This window comes from Rana temporaria, chromosome 7, assembly GCF_905171775.1.
Source record: "Rana temporaria chromosome 7, aRanTem1.1, whole genome shotgun sequence".
NCBI classification, from domain to species: domain Eukaryota; kingdom Metazoa; phylum Chordata; class Amphibia; order Anura; family Ranidae; genus Rana; species Rana temporaria.
The window spans coordinates 204,559,410-204,581,146 of NC_053495.1; the positions used below are offsets into that span (position 1 = coordinate 204,559,410).

The 21,737-nt window shown below is 51.5% G+C and overlaps 1 protein-coding gene across 7 annotated transcripts in view; it reads left to right on the forward strand.

Moving 5' to 3' along the window:
* The first annotated feature begins 688 nt into the window (after positions 1 to 688).
* USP24 (ubiquitin specific peptidase 24) overlaps positions 689 to 21,737 on the forward strand; it is a 169,816-nt gene continuing 148,767 nt past the window's right edge. For all 7 annotated transcript variants that reach the window (XM_040360859.1, XM_040360863.1, XM_040360860.1 and 4 more), the window contains exon 1: positions 689 to 997. In XM_040360859.1, coding sequence (XP_040216793.1) covers positions 791 to 997 — 207 coding nt within the window. In that variant the 5' untranslated portion in view covers positions 689 to 790. The remainder of the gene's footprint in view (positions 998 to 21,737) is intronic.

Sequence of the window (21,737 nt, forward strand, 5' to 3'; positions counted from 1 at the left end):
GCGTTACAAAATTTTAGGTGATTAACTTTGCGGTAAGAGTATCCTTATTTACAATATCTGAGGATTTTAGGTACTTTTTTAGCTTAGCACACACCCTGCCAACCACAACATGGCCGCCCCGCCCTGGTTGATCACGTGATCTGTATTCTGTCTCATCCACTCTAACTATTCTTTGACGGATAGCTATCTGGCCAACCACAACATGGCTGCCTGCGTCCTGATCATGTGATCTGACATTTATCGCGCCCACTGCATCAGTTTCTTGTTGGGACAGGAACCCGACCAACCACAACATGGCTGCCAGTGTCACATTCCGGATGGACAGATATTTGGCCAGCCACAACATGGCGGCTGACTTCCTCTCCTTTCCAATCACATGTCACTAGACTCCGCCCACACTTCCGGGGCGAGCCATGACCTGCCTAATCTATAATTACTCGTGGTTTAAATAAACAGGAAGTGACGTATTTGGAGTTTCTGACATGTTGGCTAAGTCGACAGAACAACCTGCCAATCACAGTATGGCGGCACTCCTGTCACGCAGCCCCGCCTCCAGTTACGCCATGACGTGCCCTGGCTCCGCCAACCACATCATGGTTCTCTCGGCTGTCAGCTCTCCGCCAAGCGCAACATGGCGGCCGGTCACGTGAGCTGTCACGTTAGAGCGGCGGCGGCGGCGGTGGGCGTGTCGCCAGGGCAGGCTGGCCGGAGTGATGGCGGCGCGCAGAGCGGCTCGGGTGAGGCGGGCGGTGTGAATAGTGGCGGCGGCGAAGGAGGAGGATCGCCCGGGATGGAGAGTGAGGAGGAGCAGCACATGACCACCCTGCTGTGTATGGGCTTCTCGGAGCCGGCAGCCATCCGCACGGCGCTGCGCCTCGCCAACAACGACATCAACGAGGCGGTGGCGCTGCTGACCAACGAGCGGCCCGGGCTGGAGTACGGCGGGGGGAGGAGCTACGAGCCACCGCCCGCCTACCATGAGGTGGTGGAGCCCGAGGTGAGGAGGGGCCCAAAGGGGAGGGAGGGGCCTGTATGTTTGACATCACTGAGGGGGGACTATGACATCACTGGGGTTGTGGGGTGCCTTCCTGCTGGGGGTGTATTCGCCCCAAAACCAGAGAGACTGTACACCGGGGTGTGATATGTGGGCGCACCATGGTTGGGGCCCATGTGCCGCGTTGGTGCGCTGAGCGAGGTGTGATATGTGGGAGCGCTGAGGTTGGGAACAGGTGTGCCGCGTAGGCGCGCCAAGGTTGGGGCCCATGTGCCACGAGGGTGCGCTGGGCGCAGAGCCAGGTGAGTTGAGGTTGGGGCCCTGTGTGCCACGTGGGAGCGCTAGCCGCAGAGTGAAGTGTTATATGTGGGCATGCCGAGGTTGGGGCCCGGTGTGCTGTGTGGGAGCAGAGCGAGGAGGGCAGGCTGAGGTTGGGAACGGGTGTCGTGTGTCTTGCCAAGGTTGGGGCCCATGTGCCCCCGCGGGAGCGCTGGACGCAGAGCCAGGTGAGTTGAGGTTGGGGCCCTGTGTGCCACCTGGGAGCGCTAGGCGCAGAGTGAGGTGTTATATGTGGGCATGCCGAGGTTGGGGCCCAGTGTGCTGCGTGGGAGCGCTGAGGTTGGGAACGGGTGTCGTGTGGGCTTGCCAAGGTTGGGGCCCATGTGCCCCCGCGGGGGCGCTGGACGTAAAGCCAGGTGAGTTGGGGCCCTGTGTGCCACCTGGGAGCACTAGGCACAGAGTGAGGTGTTCTATGTGGGCATGCCGAGGCCCAGTGTGCTGCGCGGGAGCGCTGAGGTTGGGAACGGGTGTGCCGGGTTGGGGCGCCCGCATGGGCGCTCCAAGGTTGGGGCCCCCTATGTGCCGCGCGGGTGCAGAGCGAGGTGTGCCGAGGCCCCTATGTGCCATGTGGGAGCAGAGCGAGGTGTGATATGTAGGTGCACCAAGGTTGGGGCCTGGTGTGCCACGTGGGTGCGCTGGGCGCACAGCAAGGTGTGATATGTGGGTGTGCAGGGGTTAGGGGCGGTGGGTGCGCTGAGGTTGGAAAGAGGTCTGGTTTGGGGGTGCGTTGGGGTTAGGGTGTAGAGAGATTCGTGGGTGCCCTGGGGGCAAGGTGTGTCAGTATGTGTGCTGGGTTTGCGAGAACTGTGGGGTGTTTTGAAACTAGGGAGAGCCAGGGTGTGGCGGGTGGGTTGGGGAGTGCTGTGGCATGCGGGCGCATTGAGATCAAGGCGAGCCGTTGCATTGCGCAGATCATGGCGGGCTGTGGCGTGCGGGCGCATTGAGATCAGGACGGGCCGTGGCGTGCGGGCGCATTGAAATCAGGGAGAGGGGTGATGTGTGGGTTCTCTGGGATAAGGTGTGACAGATGGGTGCGGAGTAAGCTCTGGCATAAGGTGGGTGCAGAGTGAGGTGTGGTGGGTTCTCTGCAGAGCGAGGTATGGTGGGTTCTCTGGGATAAGGTGGGTGCAGAGCGAGGTGCGGAGTAAGCTCTGGCATAAGGTGGGTGCAGAGCGAGGTGTGGTGAGTTCTCTGGCATACGGTGGGTGCAGAGCGAGGTGTGGTGGGTTCTCTGGGATACGGTGGGTGCAGAGCGAGGTGTGGTGGGTTCTCTGGCATAAGGTGGGTGCAGAGCGAGGTGAGTTCTCTGGCATAAGGTGGGTGCAGAGCGAGGTGTGGTGGGTTCTCTGGCATAAGGTGGGTGCAGAGCGAGGTGTGGTGGGTTCTCTGGCATAAGGTGGGTGCAGAGCGAGGTGTGGTGGGTTCTCTGGGATAAGGTGGGTGCAGAGTGAGGTGTGGTGGGTTCTCTGGGATAAGGTGGGTGCAGAGCGGGGTGTGGTGGGTTCTCTGGGATAAGGTGGGTGCAGAGCGAGGTGTGGTGGGTTCTCTGGGATAAGGTGGGTGCAGAGCGGGGTGTGGTGGGTTCTCTGGTATACAGTGGGTGCAGAGCGAGGTGTGGTGGGTTCTCTATGATAAGGTGGGTGCAGAGCGAGGTGTAGCGGGTTCTCTGGGATAAGGTGGGTGCAGAGCGAGGTGTGGTGGGTTCTCTGGCATAAGGTGGGTGCAGAGCGAGGTGTGGTGGGTTCTCTGGCATAAGGTGGGTGCAGAGCGAGGTGTGGTGGGTTCTCTGGCATAAGGTGGGTGCAGAGCGAGGTGGGTTCTCTGGCATAAGGTGGGTGCAGAGCGAGGTGTGGTGGGTTCTCTGGCATAAGGTGGGTGCAGAGCGAGGTGTGGTGGGTTCTCTGGCATAAGGTGGGTGCAGAGCGAGGTGTGGTGGGTTCTCTGGCATAAGGTGGGTGCAGAGCGAGGTGTGGTGGGTTCTCTGGCATAAGGTGGGTGCAGAGCGAGGTGTGGTGGGTTCTCTGGGATAAGGTGGGTGCAGAGCGGGGTGTGGTGGGTTCTCTGGGATAAGGTGGGTGCAGAGCGGGGTGTGGTGGGTTCTCTGGGATAAGGTGGGTGCAGAGCGAGGTGTGGTGCGTTCTCTGGGATAAGGTGGGTGCAGAGCGAGGTGTGGTGGGTTCTCTGGGATAAGGTGGGTGCAGAGCGAGGTGTGGTGGGTTCTCTGGCATAAGGTGGGTGCAGAGCGAGGTGTGGTGGGTTCTCTGGGATAAGGTGGGTGCAGAGTGGGGGGTGGTGGGTTCTCTGGCATAAGGTGGGTGCAGAGCGAGGTGTGGTGGGTTCTCTGGCATAAGGTTGGTGCAGAGCGAGGTGTGCTGGGTTCTCTGGCATAAGGTGGGTGCAGAGCGCGGTGTGGTGGGTTCTCTGGGATAAGGTGGGTGCAGAGCGAGGTGTGGTGGGTTCTCTGGGATAAGGTGGGTGCAGAGCGAGGTGTGGTGGGTTCTCTGGGATAAGGTGGGTGCAGAGCGAGGTGTGGTGGGTTCTCTGGGATAAGGTGGGTGCAGAGTGGGGGGTGGTGGGTTCTCTGGCATAAGGTGGGTGCAGAGCGAGGTGTGGTGGGTCCTCTGGCATAAGGTTGGTGCAGAGCGAGGTGTGCTGGGTTCTCTGGCATAAGGTGGGTGCAGAGCGAGGTGTGGTGGGTTCTCTGGGATAAGGTGGGTGCAGAGCGGGGTGTGGTGGGTTCTCTGGGATAAGGTGGGTGCAGAGCGAGGTGTGGTGGGTTCTCTGGGATAAGGTGGGTGCAGAGCGAGGTGTGGTGGGTTCTCTGGGATAAGGTGGGTGCAGAGCGAGGTGTGGTGGGTTCTCTGGGATAAGGTGGGTGCAGAGCGAGGTGTGGTGGGTTCTCTGGGATAAGGTGGGTGCAGAGCGAGGTGTGGTGGGTTCTCTGGCATAAGGTGGGTGCAGAGCGAGGTGTGGTGGGTTCTCTGGGATAAGGTGGGTGCAGAGTGGGGGGTGGTGGGTTCTCTGGCATAAGGTGGGTGCAGAGCGAGGTGTGGTGGGTTCTCTGGCATAAGGTTGGTGCAGAGCGAGGTGTGCTGGGTTCTCTGGGATAAGGTGGGTGCAGAGCGAGGTGTGGTGGGTTCTCTGGCATAAGGTTGGTGCAGAGCGAGGTGTGCTGGGTTCTCTGGGATAAGGTGGGTGCAGAGCGAGGTGTGGTTGGTTCTCTGGGATACGGTGTGACAGATTGGTGAGGTTTGGGGCCTTTAGGTGCCCTCGGGTCAAGGTGTGGCCCCCTGGGGATGGGGCGAGCCGTGGCTGGTTGGTGTTGAGAGATTGAGTTGTAGCTTATGTGGTGTGCTTGGTTTGGGGGGGGGGGGGTTGGTTCCTCAGGGGTTGGGGAGAACATTGGTGTTGGGGTGAGCTGAGGCTGCGCTGGCATTGAGGCTTGACTTGGGGGTGGTTACCTGGGGTTGGGGTGATTGGGCGCACTGAGGTTAAGGGGTGTGGTTGGTGTGGGGGGTCGGTGGCCCAGCACATGTAGAATTGGTGCCCCGGATGATGTGGGTGTTGGGGTGATCCGGGGGGTGCTGGGGGGGTGCAGACTCCGGGGTCAGACTTGTGTGGTGAGGATAAAAACTTGTGTAATAAAAGTATCAAATTGTAACATCCGGGAGAAAGTGAAAGGAAAGTTACTTTGTGGATTCCCCTGACAGACGACATTCCTGCAGCTCTCTGTTTCGGTTACAATGAGATCCGGTGATCTCGGCTCAGGTTGGGTATTGTGATGTCTGTGGTTCTAAGCGGCCCGTCGGTCACACGTTGGTACACATCGCCGGGTACAGATGTGTGATGTCTGGGGTTCTGTGCGGCCCGTCGGTCACACGTTGGTACACATCGCCGGGTACAGATGTGTGATGTTTCTGTACTCCTCGGTGTTGCGGCATTATTGAAGTCTACGGGGCAGTCTCTCTCTAAATCCAGGAAGTGAACAGACAGCATCTGCCCACAGTTAAAATGGCTGCAGCCAGACTCGGTGGAGGGAGATTTCTGCAGCATATTTGACAAGTACAGAATCACAGTATATATAAAATATGCAAAGTAGTTGGAGGGAAGCTTCAGAATGGCAAAGATGTCTTTATTACAAATTATGTGAGCGGACTGCAGTTCTTTTAATGTTTCAGAAATGTTGCAATATGGAGATATTTGTAGCATTCATCCCCCGGATGACGGGTTCGTCTCCGCTCACTGTACAGTAGAGCTGCACGAATAATCGCGGAGAGAATCGCGATCTCGATTCTCCCCGTCCACGATCTCCCCGCGGGATGACAGGCGATTCTTATTGTCACCGCCGGTTCCACGTAACCAGTGTGGAACGCAAACGGCGGAAAAAGGAACTGACGTCAGCAACTGGAACTGATGTCAGTTTTCAGATGCAGCGTGATGCCTGGGCGTGGGTGGTACCACCACGCTTCTCGGCCGGCGGGAAAATGTTTTGAAACGGCGGAGGAGGAGTGGGGCACCGCACACTACATGCACCTTTCCGGGACTCTAGTGACACCACCCTCACCAGACCGGCCAGTCCATCCATCAATAGTGAGGGCAGAGAGGAACTGGAGGGGGCACAGAGGGAGGAACGAGAGAGGAGGAGCCGGCTACAGCTCTGTCTTCAGCAGGTGTCACCCGTCACTACAGTCTCCAAAACACAGTGAGTTTCCTTGCGTTAAGCAGTGTATACAATGTATGTACATAATATATCATGAACACCAGTGACCACAGTGAGAGTTAACTACCCCAGCCAGGCCCAGACCTTGCAGTCATTCTATGAAAGGGGGGCATGTGAGCCTGTGATCCGAGGAGTGGACTTAAAATACCGGCAACCACTGTCCCTTATTATGAATATTACCACCGTCTGCTTCCCAGAGTCTGGGGTAGCTGACTGTGGTAATATTGATAATATGGGTTGCTGACTCAGACTGTGGTAATAATAATATTCATAATAAGGGACAGTGGTCGGCGGTAATTTAAATCCACTCCTCGGCTCACAGGCTCACATGCCCCCCTTTCATAGCCTGTCTTACTGTCAGGCTATTAAAGGGGGCCCGTGAGGAGTGGACTTAAAAGACCAGCAACCACTATCAGTGTAATATATTATGAATATTACCACACAGTCGGAGTCAGCTACCCATATTATCAATATAACCACAGTCAGCTACCCCAGACCTTGCAGATGACACTGCAGTCAGGCTATTAAAGGGGGGCATGTGATGTGAGCCTATGAGGAGTGTGGACTTAAAATACCGGCAACCACTGTCCCTTATAATATAATGAATATTACCACAGTAAAAAAAAAAATTGAGAATCGTGATCTTCATTTTAAGCAAAAGAATCGCGATTCTCATTTTTCCCAGAATCGTGCAGCCCTACTGTACAGAGACGGACCTGTCAGAGCGGACAACGGATGAAAACGCACCGCCTGTCCATTTTCATCCGATCCGCTAGACCAAGGGTCTCCAAACTTTCTAAACGAAGGGCTGGTTTTCTGTCCTTCAGATTTGAGGGGGGCCGAACTGAGGCCGTTGGGAGTAGAAAAGGTCCCAACATCATTGAGAGAAAAATAATGCCCCATTGTTTGTCTCGGTGGGAGGAATTGTCCCCTGTCATTGGTGTCACTGGACCCCATCATTGGTGTAATTGGAAGAAATTGTCCCCCCATTGTTGCTGTCATTGGAAGGTGTAGTGCCCCGTCATTTGTTTCACTGGGAGGAATAGTACCCCATCATTGGTGTCATTGGGAGAAACTGTGCCCCGTCATTGGTGTAATTGGGAGGAATTGTGTTCTTTCATTGGTGTGAGTGGGGGGATTATGTCTAGAGGTCGACCGATATTTGGCCGTTTTGGAGAAATCGGCATCGGCCGATATTTAACATGGCCGCTAGCGGTGCCACGGATCCGGAGCTAGGCCGAAGCCACGGCCTTTCCTGATGCTGTGGGTGCTGGGTGTACCATCTTGGTACACCCAGCGCGGCGGCCCTCCTCTCTTTCTGTTCTCCTCAGAGGAGGAGGGGCCCGCTCGCTGCTATCTGCTGATTTTTTTTTTTTTTTTAGTTTTAGGCTGCATTCACACCTGAGCGACAGCCGCGTTTGGTGTACGCGGCGTATTTTGCAGCGAGTGTGAAACTTTCATTTTTTTTTTTTTAAACTCTTCCCATTGCTGTCAATGGGCGAACGCCAATGTTGCCTGAAAAAAAGGGTCCGGGACTTTTTTACAGGCGTTCGGCGTCTATGAGATGTGAACCATCTCCATAGACAGCAATGGGAATTCTCCCCTCTAGCGGCAAAAGCGTCGGGCGTTTTGTCGCTCAGGTGTGAATGCAGCCTAAGGAAGTCGGCAGCCAACCAGCAGGCCTGTAACAGCCAATCGGCGGCTGCCGCTGCCGACATCCTACACTGTAAAAAAAAAACGTCCCCTGACGTGCTGCGCGCCCTGCCTCTGCCTACAAACCCCAGAATGCAGCGCGGGCCGGTAACTGGTGGCCCGCTCTGCCTTCTGAGGTTTGTAGGCAGAGCAGGGCGTTTTTTTCGGAGTGGAGGATGTCGGCAGCGGTGGCCGCTGATTGGCTGTTACCGGCCCGCTCGGCATTCTGGGGATTGTAGGCAGAGGCGGGGCAGCACGTCAGGGCCAGGGACGAATGGAGCTTTCTTGTGCTAGGAGATGGAACGGAGCCTAGAGCGCTCCGCTGGTGGGCATTGATGAGGTGTCAGTGAATGACATTGGGCTGTAATTGGGCACTGATGTGAGGCACTGATGAGGTGGGCGATGAGGTGATGCACTGGTTGGCACTGATGCACTGGTTGGCACTGATGCACTGGTTGGCACTGATGCACTGGTTGGCACTGATGCACTGGTTGGCACTGATGGGGTGCATTGGTGGACACCGATGGACACCAATGAGGTGGCACTGATGGACACTGATAGGTGGCACTGGTGGGCACTGATGTGGCACTGACAGGCTGCACCCCACCTCTCCACCCTAAACAATTATCTCGTCCCCACCCTAGGTTTTTTGAGATGAGAAAAAAAAAATCGGCCTAAAATATCGGCCGCAAAAATCGGCAACACATCGGCCATCGGCCGCCCGATTTCCAAATATCGGCATCAGCCAGAAAAAAACCCACATCGGTCGACCTCTAGGTATCCGTGGATGAAACCCAGAGGGCCGCATAAAAGCAAGCAAAGTTCCTCATCTGGCCCCCGGGCCGCAGTTTGCAGCCCCCTGCGCTAGATGGATGGAAAACATGGTCTCCATCCGGACTGGATTTCACAGACTGGATCGGATAGCAGTGGGTGACAGCGGACATGTCACCGCTCGCATCCACTGCCCCATAGAAGTGAATGGAGGCTCCGATCAGGTAAAACTGACAGAAGGACCTGAACGGAAAGCCTGCGTGGGTTCACAGCAGGCTATGGTTTTGACATTGACTCCACAGGCTGGAGTGGTGGTGTTGGATATAGACTCCGCTCCTACATGTTTTGTCAGATATGACGTCATCAGGAGCGATGACGTTATATTTGGCGAAACATGTAGGAGCGGAGTCTATGTCCATCACCACCACTCCAGCCTGATCTTTGACCAGCAGATCCCAGCCTGGGAAACTATACAGAAACTTTACACTATGCGGATACTCGTCCTTGTTTGTCACTCAATGTGTTTGTACTTTATTATGTTTTTACACAAGCTGTTATGTTCTTGCCAGTAGCTTTTTGGTCACTTATATCAATTGTTTTCACCTGCGCAATATTGATCTTCCGTAGATCACAGCAGGAGGTCTGTAAGCGGCATTATTCCGGCTAAAACGAGAATTGCGACTTTTTTTGCTTAGAATAAAGATTCCGATTCTCGCGACGTAAAGTTGCACGATTATTCGTGAGGAATCGAAATCGCCATCTTTTTACCGTCGCGATCTTTCTAACAAGTGCAGAGTTCTCACAGCTGGGAAAACAAAAATCCAGGCAGCCGGTGATCTGACGATCTGGTTCCGGCTATCGTGGAAGTTCCTGCGCAGGCGCAATCTGATCTGGCGAGATGGTTCCGGCTAACGGGAAAGTTCCTTCAATTACTGCGCAGGCGCAAACTTGCCGACGGAAATCTCCGAACCTCGGCCGGCATCCAGGGAGACGTGGATTTCGAGGTAAGTGGCCAGTCGGCAAGTTTGCGCCTGCGCAGTCCTTGAAGGAACTTCCCTGTTAGGGGAACCTTAAGGACAAGTCACCGGCCAAGTTTTACTACAACACACAAATAAGTGGAAACAAAGTATCTTTGCGTTCTTTTATAAAAGGAAAGAACTGGCGTGTAGATGAAGGAAGTTTAACCATTAAAGGGGTTGTAAAGGTAAAAAAATATTTTCCTAAATATCTTCCTGTACTTTAGTGCCGTCCTCCTTCACTTACCTCATCCTTCCATTTTGCTTTTAAATGTCCTTATTTCTTCTGAGAAATCCTCACTTCCTGTTCTTCTGTCTGTAACTCCACACAGTAATGCAAGGCTTTCTCCCTGGTGTGGAGTGTCGTGCTCGCCCCCTCCCTTGGACTACAGGAGAGTCAGGAGGAGGAATAGAGGACCACATAAAAGCCAGCAAAGGTGGCCATCTGATTCCCGGGCCGCAGTTTGGAGACCCCCTGCCATAGTGTCACTTTCGATCCTTTAGTAAATTTGTTAGCAGCTTGATTGACAACATCCAACTCATTCATTGCGGTTTTTTTTTCTCTCTCTAATTTGCTGTCTGTATGAGCAGCGTTCTGCGATGGTGCCAATGCGTCTCCGTCCAATCAGCTTACAGGCAAATCCAAACCCGGCTTAGTTTAAAGGGATTTGTGACAATGATCTTATAACATGATTTTGGCGTGTCTTCACATTACCGTTCCTTAGGACATGAGATTATGTACACCGTGCGATCGAAGAATGTCCGATGTATCCAGAAAAGACGACGCGAGCCTGCAGTGTGTCATGTGACCTGCCCAAAATCGCAATGATTTCTCCAAATCTGGAAGGTCGGTGACCAATCAACTCACCCCGGAGTGATTGCAAGCGTGTGTTTAGATACAAATGGTTGTGTGATTGTGACTTGCTTACTTATTTTGTGCTAGAAAACGTACGATCCCCAAACATATATAGATAGAGGGGTAGGGTGCTATAGAGGTGTGTGTGTGTGTGTATATATATATATATATATATATATATATATTTACGAAAAGTATAAAAAGACGTATCGGCCTAAACTGAGGAAATATATATTATATATATATATATATAATATTTTTTTTTTGGGGGGATGTTTATTATGGCAAAAAGTAATTTTTTTAAAAAATTTTTTTAAAAAGACGCTGCCTGTCAACCCCCCCGCCGCCGCTGTGTGCCTGCCTGATTCCCCCGCCGCCGCTGTGTGCCTGCCTGATTCCCCCGCCGCCGCTGTGTGCCTGCCTGATTCCCCCGCCGCCGCTGTGTGCCTGCCTGATTCCCCCGCCGCCGCTGTGTGCCTGCCTGATTCCCCCGCCGCCGCTGTGTGCCTGCCTGATTCCCCCGCCCCCCCCGCCACCGTGTGCGCCTGCCTGATTCCCCCGCCACCGTGTGCGCCTGCCTGATTCCCCCCCGCCGCCGCTGTGTGCCTGCCTGATTCCCCCCCCCCCCCCGCCACCGTGTGCGCCTGCCTGATTCCCCCGCCGCCGCTGTGTGCCTGCCTGATTCCCCCGCCGCCGCTGTGTGCCTGCCTGATTCCCCCGCCCCCCCCGCCACCGTGTGCGCCTGCCTGATTCCCCCGCCACCGTGTGCGCCTGCCTGATTCCCCCCCGCCGCCGCTGTGTGCCTGCCTGATTCCCCCCCCCCCCCCCCGCCACCGTGTGCGCCTGCCTGATTCCCCCCCGCCGCCGCTGCCCCCTCCCCAAAACAAAAATCCACCAGACGCCACTTAGCCGCTAGAATTAATTTTTACTAGAGAGCCATCGGGCTCCAAAAACCAGTACTGGGTTGATGCCTGCAGCTGTATATCATCCCAGTATAACCAGCGACAGTCCAGTGATGTATGGTGTCTACCTTTGCAGGTTAAGGGGGGTAGAAACGAAGCTTAACTGACTTTATTTTTATTTCATTTTTACTGCCCTACCCCCACAACCACAAGTGTAAACTAGATCTAACTGTTTGGTAATGAGTATGAAGTAGTGAATGATTGACTGGCGTTCTGTCTGTGGAAGGCGCTGAGGTTGCAGAACTGCGGTGTAGTGGAATGCACAGATTGTAAACTATTCAGAGGCAGGAATGCCCGTCGCTGTCATACAAGTGTCATTCACATTTGGGCTCTTTACCAAGCCTGATGGGTACGGGTGGCGCAACACATGACTTTATGTATGACGGGAAATCGCAAAACGCAGCAACAAAAATATAGAATGCTTTCTTCCTGTATCTGGTGGCCACTGGTGGCATGAACGAGGGGTCGGCACTGGTGGCATGAACGAGGGGTCGGCACTGGTGGCATGAACGAGGGGTCGGCACTGGTGGCATGAACGAGGGGTCAGCACTGGTGGCATGGGAGAGGGGGGGGGGTCCGCGGTATGGAAGAGGGGGTCGAAAAGCGCTACTTAGACAGCGCTAAAACGAGCGGTTCTTTAGCGCTAACGCAGCCCCAGTATGAAAGGGGTCCTAGAGTGTCACCTATGGAGATTAATTGCCGTTACACAAACCTATAGTAAAGTAGAAAGCGTATATGGGGTGATGCCACGACAGCAACTACAAAGTAAAGCAGTCTGACAAAGAATGCAGCCGTGTAGAACGCTAAATTCACCCTTTTCACAATCAAAATTTTCAATAGAAATATAAAAAGGCGTAACATCACGGAAGCAAGAAGGAAAAGAAAATAAGCTCAACAGGTATCTGTACCTAAAAATTGCGTCTCTCTGACCATCTCCTGTATCGTGTCTGCAGTCTCTGACCATCTCCTGTATCATGTCTGCAGTCTCTGACCGTCTCCTGTATCGTGTCTGCAGTCTCTGACCGTCTCCTGTATCGTGTCTGCAGTCTCTGACCGTCTCCTGTATCATGTCTGCAGTCTCTGACCGTCTCCTGTATCGTGTCTGCAGTCTCTGACCGTCTCGTGTCTGCAGTCTCTGACCGTCTCGTGTCTGCAGTCTCTGACCGTCTCGTGTCTGCAGTCTCTGACCGTCTCGTGTCTGCAGTCTCTGACCGTCTCGTGTCTGCAGTCTCTGACCGTCTCGTGTCTGCAGTCTCTGACCGTCTCGTGTCTGCAGTCTCTGACCGTCTCGTGTCTGCAGTCTCTGACCGTCTCGTGTCTGCAGTCTCTGACCGTCTCGTGTCTGCAGTCTCTGACCGTCTCGTGTCTGCAGTCTCTGACCGTCTCGTGTCTGCAGTCTCTGACCGTCTCGTGTCTGCAGTCTCTGACCGTCTCGTGTCTGCAGTCTCTGACCGTCTCGTGTCTGCAGTCTCTGACCGTCTCGTGTCTGCAGTCTCTGACCGTCTCGTGTCTGCAGTCTCTGACCGTCTCGTGTCTGCAGTCTCTGACCGTCTCGTGTCTGCAGTCTCTGACCGTCTCGTGTCTGCAGTCTCTGACCGTCTCGTGTCTGCAGTCTCTGACCGTCTCGTGTCTGCAGTCTCTGACCGTCTCGTGTCTGCAGTCTCTGACCGTCTCGTGTCTGCAGTCTCTGACCGTCTCGTGTCTGCAGTCTCTGACCGTCTCGTGTCTGCAGTCTCTGACCGTCTCGTGTCTGCAGTCTCTGACCGTCTCGTGTCTGCAGTCTCTGACCGTCTCGTGTCTGCAGTCTCTGACCGTCTCGTGTCTGCAGTCTCTGACCGTCTCGTGTCTGCAGTCTCTGACCGTCTCCTGTATCGTGTCTATATCCACTGTGTGTCTGTCTGTTCCTGACACAATTTTTATGTAATTTTGTGTGGCCCTTTTGATGTTGGGGGCCGCACACAAGGCCCACCATATCAACAAAGTTGACTGCCACTGCACTAAAGCCTAAAATGTTGTTGTGAAGGGGGTGTAGAACTGCACGATTCTGGCTAAAATGAAAATCACAATTTTTTGAGGTTTAGAATAAAGATCTCGATTCTCACGGCGTAACATCTTTCGTATTGTACAAAAAAAGGGCTAACTTTACTGTTTTTTTTATTTTATTATAAAATGAAGTGTATTTTTCCCCAAACAATTGCATTTGAAAGACCGCTGTGCAAATACAGTGTGACATAAAACATTACAACGATCTCCATTTTATGAGAGAGATAGAGAGATAGAGAGATAGAGAGATAGAGAGATAGAGAGATAGAGAGATAGAGAGATAGAGAGATAGAGAGATAGAGAGATAGAGAGATAGAGAGATAGAGAGATAGAGAGAGAGAGAGATAGAGAGAGAGAGAGATAGAGAGAGAGAGAGAGAGAGAGAGATCGATCTCTGTGTGTGTCAGGGTTTGACAAATTTGCTTGGAATCTAGGAGCCAGCTAAAAAAAGTTAGGAGCCAGAAAACGCACCTCGTCGAGCTCATACGCCCGCATATGTAAACGGTATTCAAACTACACATGTGAGGTATCGCCGCGATCGTTGGAGTGAGAGCAATAATTCTAGCCCTAGACCTCAAAACATGCAACCTGTAGAATTTTTTAAACGTCGCCTATGGAGATTTTAAAGTGTAAAAGTTTGTCGGCATTCCACGAGCGGACGCAATTTTGAAGCGTGACATGTTGGGTATCAATTTACTCGGCGTAACATTAAAAAAAAAAAAAACGAACGCAAGACTGGGAATGCTCAACTTTCCAATTCTGATGTTCTCCCAATACACTCTGGTTTGCTCTGAAGTATATCGTTTTGGTTCTAATGCACATGGTAGGAAGCTCACGGGGCCAGATTCACAGAGCAGATATGACGGCGTTTCTCCTGATACGCCGTCGTATCTCTTGTTCTATCTATGCGACTGTTTCATAGAATCAGTCGCATAGATAGCCAGAAGATCCGACAGGTGTAATTGTTTTACACTGTGGGATCTTACGATGCAATACCGCGGCCGCCGCTGGGGGGAGTTTGCGTCGTAAACCAGCGTCGGGTATGCAAATTAGGAGTTACGGCGATCAACAACGGTTTTTCGCGTTCGCTACGTCGCCGCTACTCTAGTTTCCCGTCGCAAAGTTAGTCGTTTTTTTTGGTGCCTTAACTTTACACAGCAATCGTGTTGCTGTGTAAAGTATGGCCGTCGTTCCCACGTCGAAATTTAAAAAATAACGTTGTTTGCGTAAAAGCCGTCCGGGAATACGGAATTACGCTACACGCGTCGCCGTTCAAAAAAATGCCGTCACTTCACGCAAAGCACGGCGGGAGTTCGGGAAACGGAGCATGCACGGTAGGTCCGGCGCGGGAGCGCGCCTAATTTAAATGGCACACGCCCATTTGAATTGGCCCGCCTTGCTTGGTGAATCAGGCACTTGCGATGAAAAATTGCGGCGGTGTAACGTATCTACGATACGTTACGCCGCCGCTCAGCTACGTGAATCTGGCCCACAGTGTGCAGCGAAATCGGAATAGAGAGTATCGGCTGGATTTTCACTCGGGGGAGGGGATTGAAGATCGGATATTGTAAAGTGGGGGAATCTAATGAGGATTGTAGATCAGACAGCCGCCTTCATTTATCAGGTGTCATGACAGGCTCCTCACTTATCAGGCCTCCTGTACATGGCGCTCATCTATTATCAAACGCTTCCTGCGGCTTTTTCGGCTTTGCGGGAGATTTGTGCTGCGGGCGATCCGGCGTTTATTTTTATCCCCCCCCCCCCCCTATTGATGAATTAATCATGATGGTGTTTTATCCCCCTAAACACAAGTCGGGTAGATGTCGGATTGTTGCCTCGGTCAGGCTGCTCTTCCATTTGTTGAATCTCTTACAGTGAAGTGAAGGCGGCAGGAATCGTTCCGCACATGTGCAGAGAGCGGTGGAAAGCGTCCCTCGGGGAATACAGCAACCTCATTTGGGTGGATTGTGTTGTAGATGGAAAGGAACTTCATTAGCGGTTAGGTAGAAGAAATGCTATGTTAGACTTCTACAGTGTTGTCATGTTACATGTTGTCATGTTACAACCAAAAATGTAAATTTATTTTATTGGGATTTTATTTATTTTTTTAAAGTGTATTTTGTGCGTGTACTCGAGAGAGGAGCCGGACTGCAGGAGTTGGGAGTAGGCAGGCCTCCCCCAGAGGCAATCTGCCACCTTTCTCCATGCCCCGGGTGGCAATGGTGGGTGGGGTCCTCCCACACAGCCCGCCCTACCTGCTCCGCTTTGAAGCCCAACGGGGCAGAGGGACTCCCTATAAGGGAGTGAGAGGATTAGCCCGCTCAACCAGCCCCGTTAGTCCTTCGTCTCTCTTTTTTAGAGACTGCGTGGTCAAAGTGCGTGATGTTAATCCAATTTCGAGTGCGTGTAAGTGTGGTAGTTTTTGTGGGAGGGGGGTGGGCGTACTAAGCGCAGTTTTACCTCGCATAGCACACCCACCGGGAGCCGGGCTGAGACCACCAAACTCAATTCACATGTAGCCGAGACCGGGATCAGAACCCCTAGCTGCAGAGGTGAATGGCTTGTCAGCGCAGTGCCAATCGCGTTGAGCCACCGCAGCTCCCATTGGGATTTTATGTGATAGACCAGGGGTCTCCAAACTGCGGCCCGGGGGCCAGATGCGGCCCTTTGCTTGATTTTATCTGGCCCTTGGGGCACTATTTAATCCACTGATACCAACAATGGGACATATTCTCCTACTGACGGCTGCGGAGGGGCCCGATGACGGCTGCGGAGGGGCCCGATGACGGCTGCGGAGGGGCCCGATGACGGCAGCGGAGGGGCCCAGTTTTTCTCAATGACACCAACGAAGGGGCCCAGTTTTTCTCAATGACACCAACGAAGGGGCCCAGTTTTTCTCAATGACACCAACGAAGGGGCCCAATGACAGCAACGAAGGGGCACAGTTTTTCTTAATGACACCAACAATGGGACACAATGACGGGGCACAATTACTCACACTGAAGCAATAGGGCATTCATTTTTCCCACTGATGTCGGGACATTTTCGACTCCTACGGACCACTGTCCGGCCATCGTAAACTCTGAAGGACAGTAAACGGGCCCTTTGCTTAGAAAGTTTGGGGACCCCTGTGATAGACCAACACAAAGTGTCACATAATTGTGAAGTGGAAGAAACATGATAAATGGTTCAATTTTTTTTTACAAATAAATATGTGAAAAGTGTGGGGCATTTGTATTCAGCCCCCTTTACTCTGATGCCCCTAACTAAAATCTAGTGGAACCAATTGCCTTCAGAAGTCACCTAATTAGTAAATAGAGCCCACCTGTGTGTCATTTAACCTCAGTATAAATACAGCTGTTCTGTGGAGCCCTCTGAGGTTTGTTAGAGAACCTTAGGGAACAAACGGCATCATGAAGGCCAAGGAACACACCAGACAGGTCAGGGATAAAGTTGTGGAGAAGTATAAAGCAGGGTTAGGTTATAAAAAAAAATCTCCGAAGCTTTGAACATCTCACGGAGCTTCTGTTCAATCCATCATCGGAAAATTGAAAGAGTATGGCACAACAGCAAACCTACCAAGACATGACCGTCCACCTAAACTGACCGGGCCGGGCAAGGAGAGCATTCATCAGAGAAGCAGCCAAGAGGCCCATGGTAACTCTGGAGGAGCTGCAGAGATCCACAGCTCAGGGGGGAGAATCTGTCCACAGGACAACTATTAGTGGTCTCTCCACAAATCTGCCCTTTATGGAAGAGTGACAAGAAGAAAGACATTGGAGAAAGGAAGACATAAGAAGTCCTGTTTGCAGTTTGTGAGAAGCCATGTGGGGGAGGGGACACAGCAAACATGTGAAAGAAGGGGCTCTGGTCATATGAGACTAAAATGGAACTTTGTGGACTAAAAGCAAAATGCTATGTGTGGGGAAAACTAACACTGCACATCACCCTGAACACACCATCCCCACCGTGAAACATGGTGGTGGCAGCATCATGTGGTGGGGATGCTTTTCTTCAGCAGGGACAGGGAAGCTGGTCAGAGTTGATGGGAAGATGGATGGAGCCAAATACAGGACAATCTTAGAAGAAAACCTGAGACTGGGGTGGAGGTTCAACGACCCTAAACATACAGCCAGAGCTACAATGGAATATTCTAGTCCCGCTAGAGGTCGCTGATCCCCGCCATTTCTAGTAAAAATAAATAAAAATATCCCATAGTTTGTAGTAGAGCTGATCGTCAAGAATCGTTATCGCGATCTTTTTCCGTTGCGATTCTTGACACAGGGTTTCACAATCTTTGACATGAAAAGAATTTCCTCTCTGCTCTCATCCAAAAGTCAATGTCTGGGCAGCCTGCCAAGTTTTGAAAACATTCTTTATCAGTGGAAAGTTAAGTCTAAACATTGTATCACATTGACTTCTGTATGTAAATTAGGAACGTTTAACCACTTAAACACCAAACCTTTTTCTGACAGCTCTTTTCAAGTTAAAATCATTTTTTTTTTTTTTTTGCTAGAAAATTACTTAGAACCCCCAAACCTTATATCATTTTTTAGTAGAGACCCTAGAGCAGGGATATTCAATTAGCGGACCTCCAGCTGTTGCAGAACTACAAGTCCCATGAGGCATAGCAAGACTCTGACAGCCACAAGCATGACACCCAGAGGCAGATGCATGATGGGACTTGTAGTTTTGCAACAGCTGGAGGTCCGCTAATTGCATATCCCTGCCCTAGAGAATAAAATGGCGGTTGTTGCAATTATTTTTGTTGCACTGTATTTGCGCAGCAGTCTTTTTAAATGCAATTTTTTGGGAAAAAATTACTTTAGCCTAGGTCAGGGATAAGCAATTAGCGGACCTCCAGCTGTTGCCAAACTACAAGTCCCATCATGCCTCTGCCTCTGGGTGTCATGCTTGATGCTTTCAGAGTCTCGCTATGCCTCATGGGACTTGTAGTTTGGCAACATCTGGAGGTCCGCTAATTGCTTATCCCTGGCCTAGGTTCACACTGCTGCAAATTCAAAATCGCGGTAAAATGCGCGATTTTACCGCGATTTTGCGGCTGCGATTTTGCCGCGATTTCGGCCGCAATTTAATGTAAATCGCGGCCCCAAATCGCAAAAAGTAGTACAGGAACTACTTTTTGAAATCGCAGATGCGGCGTCGCACTGATTAGGACAGTGCCATTGCCGACAATGGCCGCCGATTTGAGATGCGATTTGACATGTCAAATCGCATCTCAAATCGTTCCAAATCGTACCCAGTGTGAACCAGGGCTTAATGAATTTAAAAAAAAAAAATAGCCTGCAAAGTTAGCCCATTTTTTTTTTTTTTGTATAAATGTAAAAGATTTTACGCCGTGAGAATCGTGATCTTCATTCTAAGCAAAAAAAATCGTGATTCTCATTTTGGCCAGAATCGTGCAGCTCTAGTTTGTAGACACTATAACTAATCAATATACGCTTATTGTGATTTATTTTATTTTTTTTTTTTTGAAGGTTTATTGGCTGTTTTTTTTACTTTGTCGGTCGTGTTTTGTTTATAGCGCAAAAAAAAAAGAAAAACCACAGAGGTGATTAAATATTACCAAAATAAATCTCTATTTGTGGGGGGGGGGAGGACTAACGTTTTATGTGGGTACAGCGTCACACAGCCGGGCAATTGTCGGAGTAACGCAGTGCCCTTGCGCAAAAATGGCCTGGTCATGTGGGGGGGGGGGGGGGGTTTAAATCATCCGAAGCTGAAGTGGTTGAATTGGGTGGCAGCAGCTGCTTCCCAATTAACATGAATGGGTCTGCCTGCATAGGGGGGGACACGAACGCCTGTACATCCCCCGTAGGGGGTAAACGCGACCCTCCATGGGTGTACACTGTAGTGAACGAGGCCTAACAACACTAGCTGAATGGAATAATGGTTTAACCCTTTCTGATTATCATTTCCCGTCCAGCTCCTGATCCCCGATGGTGACGTACTCTGTCATTGGCCGTGTGTGTTTGTCTCCTTTGTATAGAATTGGCCTCGGTGTGTTGTCAGGAGGAGGCAGGAGGGTTGCCAGGCCTCTGTCCTCTGAGGATTGTCGGGGATCTTGCGGAACGGTCTAACTAGCCGAGGTGTTGAAATAATATTGCAATATTGCTGTAATGTGTCGCATTCTGGAGGGTTGCTGGCAGATGTGCTTGGCAATGTGCAGCTCATCGCAGAATCTGCATCCTAATTAGTCTTTCTTTGTTTCTTTTTAAAACCTTCTATTGAAGGTGGAACACGCGATATCCCTGGGGCACAACCTGTGGCCCCAGGGGCCGCATAAGTCCCTTTGGCCCATTTTTTAGGGGCCCTGCAGACACAGATCCTGTTTTTCCCTATTGCCCTGTTATAGTAGTGATTTCTTTCAGTCTCGTGTAATGTCTGTCTCCAGTCTTTAACCATCTCTTGAATCATGTCTTCAGTCTCTGACCGTCTCTCCTGTATCATGTCTTCAGTCTCTGACCGTCTCCTGTATCATGTCTTCAGTCTGACCGTCTTCCGTATCATGTCTTCAGTCTCTGACCGTCTTCCGTATCATGTCTTCAGTCTCTGACCGTCTTCCGTATCATGTCTTCAGTCTCTGACCGTCTTCCGTATCATGTCTTCAGTCTCTGACCGTCTTCCGTATCATGTCTTCAGTCTCTGACCGTCTTCCGTATCATGTCTTCAGTCTCTGACCGTCTTCCGTATCATGTCTTCAGTCTCTGACCGTCTTCCGTATCATGTCTTCAGTCTGACCGTCTTCCGTATCATGTCTGCAGTCTCTGACCGTCTCCTGTATCATGTCTGCAGTCTCTGACCGTCTCCTGTATCATGTCTTCAGTCTCTGACCGTCTCCCGTATCATGTCTTCAGTCTCTGACCGTCTCCCGTATCATGTCTTCAGTCTCTGACCGTCTTCCGTATCATGCCTTCAGTCTCTGACCGTCTTCCGTATCATGCCTTCAGTCTCTGACCGTCTCTCCTGTATCATGCCTTCAGTCTCTGACCGTGATTATTTGCGCTTTTGCATACAGCGTCGTCCGACGTTTTGTACTTCAACGTTTTTTATTTTAGCCAATAGGAAAAATTATCATCTTTTCATCACTTGTTGCTATGTTGGTAGATTTTTTTTTTTATCTTCTGCCTGGGTGAAATGTTCTATTGATTAAAGCGACAAAACGCCCGTAGCAAACGCTCGTTGTCGCGCTAGTCGCTTGAATCAAGCGTTTCCATTACTTTCTATGGGAAATGGAAACGCTCAAAAACGACCAAACCGCCCGATACGCGTGACAAAAAAGGGTCCGGAACTTGTTTGAGCTTCAGGCGTTCGGCGTCAGGCATTTTGGAGTGGAGATGTGAACCCTCTCCATAGGGAATAATGTATTTATTTTTTTCCCCCTCTAGCGTTTTTGAGCGTCGCGCTTCAGGCGACAAAACGCTCAGGTGTGAATGCAGCCTTTGAGGCGTCTCTTCTCTTTTATACCCTGTAACAAAAAAAAATGCCTCCGCAACTTACACGGGCTGTGTACAAGTACTTACAAGTGCTGTATTCTCAAAGCACTTGCTCCGTAAGTTGCGGCGGCGTATCGTAAATCGGGCGGCGTAAGCCCGCCTAATTCAAATTTGGAACAGGGGGCGTGTTTTATGTTAAACTACTGTGACCCGACGTGATTGACGTTTTTGCGGAACGGCACATGCGCCGTCCGTGGAATTTCTCCATTGCTCCAAAGTACGCCGCAAGGACGTCATTGGTTTCGACGTGAACGTAAATGACGTCCAGCCCCATTCACAGACGACTTACGCAAACGACGTAACTTTTTCAAATTTCGACGCGGGAACGACGTCCATACTTAACATTGGCTGCTCCTCCATATAGCAGGGGCAACTTTACGCCGGGAAAAGCCTAGCGTAAACGTCGTAACTTTACTGCGTCGGCCGCGCGTACGTTCGGGAATTAGCGTATCTAGCTAATTTACATACTCGACGTGGAATTCGACGGAATCGCCACCTAGCGGGCAAAAAAAATATGCAGTTAAGATCCGACGGCATAAGAGACTTACGCCTGTCGGATCTAATGGATATCTATGCAGAACTGATTCTATGAATCAGGCGCATAGATACAACGGCGCAACGCAGAGATACGACGGCGTATCTGGAGCTACGCCGTCGTATCTCGGTTGTGAATCTGGGCCTTGGTCTTTTTAATATTTATGAAGGGGGTTTTGGGGCTGGTGGGGGGGGGGAGAAGTTCTCTCTGACTTTTGTGGACAATCCACACGCTGAATCAGCAGAATGTCGCTTTCTCTTTCACCTTTGTTGTGTGTTTTTTTACTACATCG